Consider the following 9,335-nt stretch of genomic DNA (forward strand, 5'->3'; position numbering starts at 1 on the left):
ATCGCATTGTTTGCAGATATATATGTTTGAATATAGAATGTGTGTGCACGTATAGAAATGCACACACGCAATTGGAGATTGAAATAAAGTTTAAAAAACTTACAAAAATAAAAATTTCATCTCATTGATAAAAAATTGCTCGATATTTCTTGATAAATATTTATAATTTTATCAATATAAACTTGTGTATAATCAATATCTAAAATCGCGATAAACAATTTACTATGTAACATTTTGAACAAATAATTATAAGACGTTATAAATGTCGTTACAACTTCCAATGAGTAGAAAATTACACTAACGTGTAATATTCCTAGTACATTACTCACATATTGCAACAACTTGATACTTAAATGTGTTTGCTGGATTGGGAATATCCTTAGGAAAAATCTTGGATGTTCTTTTTTTCACAAATAATCGTAGTCGTATATATACAACAATTCTATATTTTTTCATGTACATCATATTGATGGTTAAAATATGTTAATCTACTGTAAAATCTTCACATTTTAGCCTTATAGCTTGCATCAGATAGGGAACTCTTTCGTATTCGGGTAACTTCATCCAAGAAGTAGAATTTATCGCAATTGTGTTAGATTTGGTGAATGCTTCAGCAGATTTTATATTTAACGACCATGTACTTTTTAATCTTTGCGAATTCACCGCGTAAGCAACGTCAGGTAAATTAAAGATAAGTATCCTAAAATACAAGATACGCACGTTTTAACAATATATAAGTAACAATAAGAGTCAATTGTAATGCATTAAGTAAATGTGTAAATAGTATGTAAATATAATTACATTTGACTCTCGTTTGGAGTTTGTACGTCTTCGATGTACATTGTTTTAAATTTAACTGCTGTATTTGTGTTAATTGCGACTGGATATCTACCTTTTCTCATGACAACAACATGGTCTGAAACAATAAAATTTTAAATCTGTCTTTCTCTCTTCCCTCACGTAAATTGTGTTATTAAATGTCAATCAAAATTTTATACGTAAGTTAAGAAAGTAGTTAGCAACTTACCAATATGATGACCAAGTCTGGTTTTTAGGTTATTGTGAATATACTGAGGACCACCTAATGCTAGTTCCAACGCTGACCTCAAGGAAAAAGTAGGAAGTATCGGACCAAGATTGATAGCGTGTTCAAGAATATCTTGAGACGGCCATGATCTATCGTATGTAGGATACAGTGTTTTTACGCTTTGGTATAACAATAATAACTCTCTCGCATAAGTGTCTTTCAGCGCTTCGTTGTTTTGTATATTTTGAGAAAAGACTTTATCGAGTAAGTTTGGATTATAACAATCTAGCGCAGTCAGATGCAGAACAAATCTAATCATAGATCTGTTGAAAGATTTATCTTTTATATCACTCGCTAATATCGCATCTTTTATGGTATCCCAAAATACTGGTTTATAATCGGCATTGACAAATCCCTCCAAGAAAACAGATAGTCTAAAATATGATGCATCCTTCAATAGACTCGGCTGTTCAAAACATTTTGCTGATAAATATTCCAGGAAAGGTATATACGCGTAGTTCAGCTGATTTAATACTTTGAGTAGATAAATGCCGTCAACAAAATTAATATTCGAAGATAATGCCGAATTAATAAGAGCATCTATAATTGCTTCGCTATAAAACTTCGATCCACGTTCTTTACTGCAACAACAATGTATACTGTAAATATTTCACTCGTTAAGAATTATATAACCATTTGTATAATATTAAAGCATACTTCTTTCCAATAACAAATAATAATTTTTCAGATAGTTTGATTATCTGATGAATACTCAATTCTCTTGCGTTAGTTATGAGTATGTTTTGTACATCGGATAACACTTCTAAAGTAATTGGAGATAACTGAGTTTGTGTGGAACACAAACTGTAGAAGATAGACCAAGCTGCTTGTACGTCCATACTATTTTTATACTTCAGCAGTGCCTTGAGTATTATATCTCGTAGTTCTTGATTACTTATATTATTTTCATTTGCAAATCTCAGAGACCACGTTAACTCGCTTATATTATCAGCATCTAACTTTGTGGGTAGCTGCGCCTCGAATACTAAAGGCAGAGCTATCAGTAAAGCATCGCTTAGTGGTGTACTGTCCATTTTCTTCAGTAAATAAACTATAAATATTATCTCTCGAAGAGAGAGTTCATTTATGGTTGTGCGGATCATTTGCAACAATGACTGAATTATAATGCTGTTTGATGGAATCTTGAAGTAAGTAAATACCTTTAGACTCTCAATAACATCGTTTGTTTTCATGAGTCTAATATTTCTATTTAGCACTTCACACAGACGCACAAAGCCTACATGCTTTCCAATATTTGGTACATCTCTTGTGTGTCTACAAGATTTAAACACAGCAGACATTGTATCAACAGCTTCATCTACTGTCATATTCATGTAATTTGATGCTGCTTCTTCTAATAACTTTATAGACTTATATCCTTTGCTATTACTGCTCACATGATACTTGCCCATTGGTAAAGTAACATCTTCCAGTTGTATATGATCTAGAAGAAATACATTTAAATCAAATCTCTATATATACTCGTACATATATGTATCAAGTTACTTTAAAATATTCAATTCAAAATATATTACCCATCAATGTACTGCTATATGTTCTTGATATGTTCTGAACTGATTGCAGTGGTGCTATATAGTTCGAGCAAACATTTGAATTGCCCAATATTCTATATAACTGCAGAAATTTTCTTAGAGATCTGTCCATTTTATAACTACAATTAAATCTTTCTGCAACACAAAGCATTATACATGTTTATCTAAAAAGCTTATTGTTTCTAACCTATTACGATGTTTAAGAAATAAAAGTATTAAGTATACAAGTAAATATAAACTAATTATAAATATAACACAATTTGTCAAAAAGAAAGCATTATCAAAAGTAATATTTAGATCTTTTTATGTTTCTAACATTTTTTTATTCAGTATTTATGATTTTATCTTATCATACTTAGACTAAGTAAAGAATAATGACTATCTTACTGGTTTTTAATCAAATTTGATGTAATTACACATATCTTGATAGATAAAATATGAAAGATCAGATAGTTAACCTTGTCGGTCAGCAGAAAAGAGAATAATAACCTATTTTACCAATTATTCTTCAATTATCACTAGGCCGCAACACATGTATACAGGGTTAGCTTGTAACTCTTGTAAGGTTAGCTTGGTGCAGATAGGGTTTAGTTTGGTGCACTTGTGGCACTTGGACCGTAAAGATTAGTCCATACGAGACAGAGAAAAAAACGGCCAAACGTAACTTGCGTTAGCCAGTCATATCGTCTCAACTATCATACGCAAATACGCTGAGACGATATGATTGGCTAGTTACCAAGTTACGACGCATGTAAAGGCAGCCTAAGGCTGCGTTCGGGGAGCGCGCTATCAGCGCTGTTGCATCATCCTATCTTTATTGCTCATTGATGTAAAACAAAGATAGAATGACGCAATAGCGCTGATAGCGTGCAACCCGAACGCAGCCACAGTGTGCTCGCGCATTTCGAGCGCAACTTCGTTGCGCGTGCGTACCTCTTGATTCAATCCAATATGTCGATGTGATCGGTAGTTTGTGCGTACATGGTTAGGATTACTTTGCTCGGTGATTTTACGGTGTGCGTAAATTTGTACAAGCATCACTGAACAATGATCTAAAATTCCCGCGTAGTGCTCCAATCGTAAGAAAATAATTGTGATATAGTCAAGAAACAATAAGATCGCGACAATATGGTATGTTTTACACGCCTAATAGCATTTCGCGCGATATCGCCAAAGGATATTAATATGTAAAAATCTCGTTGAGATAACAATCGTTGTTGCGATTTTGCAGATGCAATTTATGTTACTGTTCAGTCGTCAAGGCAAACTCCGTTTGCAAAAATGGTACGTCGCCCATCCGGACAAGCTAAAGAAGAAAATCACGCGAGAACTGATCACAACGATACTCGCGAGAAAGCCGAAAATGTCGAGTTTCTTAGAATGGAAGGACGTGAAGGTCGTTTATAAGAGGTATGCACATCCGGGAAATACCATATAATCATAATGTAGCAATTTGCGACGTATAGTTTTACGCTTACAGGTATGCGAGCTTGTATTTTTGTTGTGCAATTGAACAGAATGATAATGAGTTGCTGACCTTGGAAATTATACATCGTTATGTCGAATTGTTGGATAAGTATTTCGGCAGTGTGAGTATACACAGTAAAATCCTAAGTAGTACAAGTATATAATAGGTGTTTTTGTTAACCACAATGATAAATATAATGAGCACTAACAATTTATTACTAGGTATGCGAGCTGGATATAATTTTCAATTTCGAAAAGGCATACTTTATCTTAGACGAGTTGCTTGTTGGTGGGGAGATTCAAGAGACTAGCAAAAAAAATGTTTTGAAAGCCATTGCTGCTCAGGACCTGTTACAGGAGGTTAGTTATGGAACAGAACCCATTGAATTGTAACAAGTTTTCCACTTATTAATAGCACAAAGATTGTGCACATACATGTTTTCTTCTATAGCCAGACTTGGTTGTGAAAGAAATATTTTTAGATCGTTTTTACGTTGCTGTTGCACAAAGCCATTTTTGTAATTTGATATAGAAAGACTCCACTTAGTGACTATCCGGGTAGAAAAACAGTACAAATGAGAATTTTTTATATCTGTATGTGCATAATATTTCATGTTTGATACATGTGATGTTATAAAACAATCTATATGCTATTGCTTCTTCTTGCTAATCATATATTGTTTCTACTGAACAATCCTGATATTACGAAAGTCAAGCATGTACTAAAAAAATCTATTCAAACTAGGTGAAATTACATACTCAAATTTCTTTATTCATAGATTTTGTTAGATGTAATTTAATGCAGTACGTGTTTGATGATTTTTTTTTTTTTATAAAAGTACAAAGAGCAATTATCTGAAACTCAATGTAATGAAGCATTTGTTTTTGTAAAAGTTGGAATATATAATACTTGCTAGTGAAACAGTTGACACCTAGTAACGATAGATTATAAAAACAAATTGGTACAAGACACGCATGAAGGCACTTAATAATATAATTAATTGCCTCTCTATAAAACAATTCAAATTTTCTACTTGCTTTAATGTCGCCTGTCTTTCTGCATATAATTATAATAATGTATATATCTATCTATACAGTGTTACATCAGCTATATCTGTGACAAATCTGTGTGTTTCTTGTTAATATTTAATGTTGCATGATGTGATCGAACAATATCTTTTGCATTTTATGAGGTAATATTTATGTACAAGAGAAATTCCATATTGTTTGTATACATGTACAATACAAACATTTGTATTTGGCGCTATATTTACAAGTTCTTTCACACATATGCTGTTTTATATGACATACAGATCGTGAGAGAAACATAACACATGTTCTTTTACAATATTTTATACATATATATTGTTATTTTTTGCATCAAGCATCTAAAATGTTTACATTGAAACGGTTTCAAAAGTGATATCTATTGCTACATCTCTTGTTTTTTTCGAGACTTTGTTCCATGTAACATTCAATTTTTTCTATATGTCTTATTGTTTTTGTTAAGCATGATCAATATACTATCTATAATGTAACATCACATATCGATAATAGTGAGAAAATGCAAAATAACGGGACGTAAATATTAAATGTTTTTATAGAAAATCCTGTATGCTTATATAAGTGCTTTTTTTTTGTACGCTTCTCGTTTAATTTTTATGTCGAGCTTGTACAGTTTCTTTATTAATATTTTTATAATGTTTTTAATTTTATGAAATATATACACACATATGTCAAAGAAAAAATACATTTTTTGAAGTTTGCATTTGTACATATCTAATATGCCATTAAAGTAATTTCATTAAAAAAAACAAGTGGAAAAAGAAGAGACTAGCATAATTATTCATTCTAGTCGTTTGTTAGATTTTATAACAAAATGTTTTTGCGGAAATATATACACTTTTGTAGGTTAAAAATATAATTTGTTATATAAATTGTTTTACAAAATTGTTGTAAAGTAAAACTTTTCTCACTTATGTTATGTAGTAGTATTTGTTACTATTTTACTAATTCGACACATTTTGAAGATCATTCTATTTTATACTTCAAGAACACATGTGTTAAAGTTTTGTTAAATTAATTGCTAGGTTCTTTATTACAAAAAACATTCCCTGTATTGTTGTTAAAAGTTAAAATGTAGTATATTTAAACTTAAGTAGAGAGAGAGAGAGAGAGAGAGAGGAAATGTTATATATAAAATATTCATATAATACATGTAAATATTATTTAAAAAAAAACAAAAAAAAATTTACAATACTTTCTTTTCTTGTATGACTTGTGTAGAAAAAACAATAGAGAAGATTCTCTGTTTGAAGGACACGCACAATGCAATACACAATATCTTATTCCATGTATTATTTTTAATATTTGAATTACGTTTATATCTATTTTACTTCCGTATGTATGATTTTGAAGCAAATCATGTGCATGTGCTGTTGATGAAACATTTTCTAAAAGTGAATGAAAAGTGTTACTAATAAATTAGGTTGTGGATTTATTTCGCGCCCGGCAAGACAAAAAAATGAGCGTAAACAATTATAAAACAAAAATATGATAGCTATCTTTGAAAACCGATCAACTTAGACCGGACGATTTAATCCGCAATCTCCTATTAACTGCCATATATGTTTATCGAACTCGTACAAAAAAGCATGACACCAATGCAATGATCTGTGCACCTATATCTTTTCTGATAAAAGCAAGAATGTCGTTAACATTATTGCCATATGTTAAACTTGATATTCAGGATCTAGAGATTAATCAGTTAATTCCATAGATTATGATAATGTGCGTGAAGCACTAGACTTAGAATAAATGAGAAGTGTATTAAATCTGTTGTTGCCGTTTATAAATAGAGTATCAACCTGTATATGTGTATGCCATTAAAATCTAATAAAATATCTTCCAACAGTTATTTTTAGTTTGTAACACATTTTTGTGTCTGATATGTATCTGTATATTTCATTTTTCAAGTAATAAAATATTCAGTAGTTTCCTAAAAATATCGAAAAACATTATCATAGTTTAGTTTGTGCTTAGTAGCTTTTCAATATAGAACGTATAGCATTTTAAGGCGTAGGAAATTAACATCTCTTCAAGAGTAATAATTGTGAAAAACAATGTTATATATATACACAGAAAAGTAAAAATAATAAAAGTAAATATTACGCAAAAATTAATGTGGCTTGAAAAGCTTATCTTTATATAGCAATTTTCTTGTAGATATATATGTAAAACAAAACTTTACATAACAAAAATATAACGTAATTTGCTTGTAATATTATACTTCACATGTCTGTGATATTGTGCAATACATACGTATTATGTATCGTGTGTGTTAAATCCATGGTAGATAGGGGCGAAGTAGAAGTTTAGCGAAGACTAGTTAGTTTTTCTTTGTTTGTTGTGGAAGGACGAAGCTGTGGAAGGTGCTCTGCGGGAGATAGGGCTTTTATAGGTACCCTATTGCTTGCATGAGCTTCACGGACAGAGTATCGACCCACACGATCAACCCAAAAACCAGAAAAGGCTTACCTGCTGCATGATGTCACATTACGACTCTACTATATATACATAAATACATGAATTCTCTCAAATCAACTTTACTAGTCATATACAGGACGTTTGAGGCATCCTGCAATTTTTTTTATCTCGGCTATAAGTTCTTTGACGAGTCAGTCTTTCTCTGACAAACTTTTTAGAAGATAGAGATTTATGAAACTGTTTTACCAGTCTGACTGCAAAAAATTAAAATATAAACTTTCTTTAATTAACGCGAACTTACAGTCAAGAAAAAAAATTGTGCGATGCCTGGAACACAGTCTGTGTATGTTACTATATTTTTGTATTAAGAACATTTATCTCTCACGCGTAGTGAAGTAAATGTCACGTTACCAATCTAAGGCTGAACTACCAAGTTCAATCTTAATGAATGTAAATGGCGATAGTTACCCACCCCACTCGTACTTTATAGTCTTTTATAGTCTTTTCAACTGTGGCAATAAGAGCATCTGTATTTATAAGTTATTTTCATGAGGACATTTGTATGTGTTATTGAAGAGCGTCAGTATTTAATGTGATTAATGATAGAGCACGTATATACACATTATATACTTCTATCTAGTTTTAAAAACTAATTACCAGGCAAAAAACTAAAAAAACTTATCTTTATACACTTTGTATTCTATGTATATATACACGTATATACTGTAAGAAGAATGTCAATTTTTCGATGTCATTATACATTAAGTGTAACTAGTAATAAATATATAGAATGAAATCTTTTAAATATCGTGAATGGAATTTCCGTGTTGTAATTGAAAATGAGCGCGTGTGCGACACATCGCCTTTCTATTATTAGTCTGTGCTATCAGTGTTATGAACACATAAATCTCCAGGTAGAGATAACACACTAGCGTTTCCTAGTTAGTTTCGTGAGAAGCAACACACACATGTACATATATTCGCTGAGATCGGTAGAGACAAAACTTTACATTTTGTCAACTGTATTGGATTCTATATCTCCGCTCTATAAAAAAAAAAAAAAAAAAAAAGCTAGTTCGCGATGTGTGAACCACAAAATCGCACTCTTATCCCATCCCAAAGGACGCTCCGACATGTTGCATGTAAAACAAGCAAATTTTGTTGGTGCTTACAAAAAGGTTTCGGTTTCGAGGCAAATAAATAAACATGCGCTTTTTTGTGCATCCACACAAATAAAAAGATACTCGGTTATATATGAAAAGGGTTCAGTTCATCATTTGAAGCTGCATCAAGAAGAGAATTTTATATGTGACGTAGGTACGTGTATGTTTATATATATATACATATTACATATATATTTGTTCATATATTCTACTTCTCAATATATAAATGTTTTGTAAAGTGCAGCATCAAAGTTAATTGATCCCTGTTCATATTTATTTCAAGTAGCTACATTCTAGTATAAGCATTGCCAATCGTTGTTAAATCTGTTCTTTTCCGTGTGTTCCAGGAGGAAACTCCTCAGGGATTTTTCGAGGATCACGGATTGGGATAATATTCTTCAAAACGACACTCTGCGCGCGCGCTTCATCGTAAGTGTACTACATTCCTTCGTCGTATAGCATTTCACGTTTATATTAACGCGAGTCATATCACCACTTGAATTGCAAAAATTAAGGAAAAAGGTTATATATAAACAAAAATCACACACACAGATATATATATATAAAAAAAAAGATAAT

General features: G+C 31.4%; 2 protein-coding genes across 5 annotated transcripts; one reads left to right on the forward strand and one right to left on the reverse strand.

Moving 5' to 3' along the window:
* Nucleotides 1-436: 436 nt before the first annotated feature.
* LOC109853653 lies at nucleotides 437-3,203 on the reverse strand. Of its 3 annotated transcripts, none has more exons than XM_020425984.1 (6): nucleotides 3,139-3,203; nucleotides 2,623-2,775; nucleotides 1,745-2,531; nucleotides 1,028-1,668; nucleotides 802-916; nucleotides 437-700 (listed from the first exon to the last, which is right to left on the reverse strand). In XM_020425984.1, exons 2-6 carry the CDS (start codon nucleotides 2,750-2,752, stop codon nucleotides 484-486), a joined length of 1,890 nt encoding a protein of 629 aa, XP_020281573.1. In that variant the 5' UTR covers nucleotides 2,753-2,775; nucleotides 3,139-3,203; the 3' UTR covers nucleotides 437-483. The 3 variants fall into 3 exon arrangements, with proteins under 3 accessions (XP_020281573.1, XP_020281565.1, XP_020281556.1); XM_020425976.1 differs by having other exon boundaries at nucleotides 3,130-3,195; XM_020425967.1 differs by having other exon boundaries at nucleotides 3,028-3,194.
* Nucleotides 3,204-3,559: 356 nt separating this feature from the next.
* LOC109853640 (AP-1 complex subunit sigma-2) lies at nucleotides 3,560-9,335 on the forward strand. 2 transcript variants are annotated; one of them, XM_020425956.1, is made up of 5 exons: nucleotides 3,560-3,771; nucleotides 3,872-4,050; nucleotides 4,121-4,229; nucleotides 4,330-4,467; nucleotides 9,104-9,335. In XM_020425956.1, exons 1-5 carry the CDS (start codon nucleotides 3,769-3,771, stop codon nucleotides 9,146-9,148), a joined length of 474 nt encoding a protein of 157 aa, XP_020281545.1. In that variant the 5' UTR covers nucleotides 3,560-3,768; the 3' UTR covers nucleotides 9,149-9,335. The 2 variants fall into 2 exon arrangements, with proteins under 2 accessions (XP_020281545.1, XP_020281538.1); XM_020425949.1 differs by lacking the exon at nucleotides 9,104-9,335 and adding an exon at nucleotides 7,523-8,398 and having other exon boundaries at nucleotides 3,561-3,771.

This window comes from Pseudomyrmex gracilis, unplaced genomic scaffold (assembly GCF_002006095.1).
Source record: "Pseudomyrmex gracilis isolate BER0280 unplaced genomic scaffold, ASM200609v1 scaffold_2, whole genome shotgun sequence".
Classification (NCBI taxonomy): Eukaryota; Metazoa; Arthropoda; class Insecta; order Hymenoptera; family Formicidae; genus Pseudomyrmex; species Pseudomyrmex gracilis.

Excerpts from the sequence above, each read along its gene's own strand:
- LOC109853653 (XM_020425984.1), bottom strand. The coding sequence starts at position 2,752 with ATGGACAGATCTCTAAGAAAATTTCTGCAGTTATATAGAATATTGGGC. Across the intron at positions 917-1,027 it reads CAGACTTGGTCATCATATTG|ACCATGTTGTTGTCATGAGA; the intron begins GTAAGTTGCTAA and ends TTATTGTTTCAG. Across the intron at positions 701-801 it reads ACTCCAAACGAGAGTCAAAT|GATACTTATCTTTAATTTAC; the intron begins GTAATTATATTT and ends CTTGTATTTTAG.
- LOC109853640 (XM_020425956.1), top strand. Across the intron at positions 4,230-4,329 it reads TGGATAAGTATTTCGGCAGT|GTATGCGAGCTGGATATAAT; the intron begins GTGAGTATACAC and ends ATTTATTACTAG. Across the intron at positions 4,468-9,103 it reads CTCAGGACCTGTTACAGGAG|GAGGAAACTCCTCAGGGATT; the intron begins GTTAGTTATGGA and ends CGTGTGTTCCAG.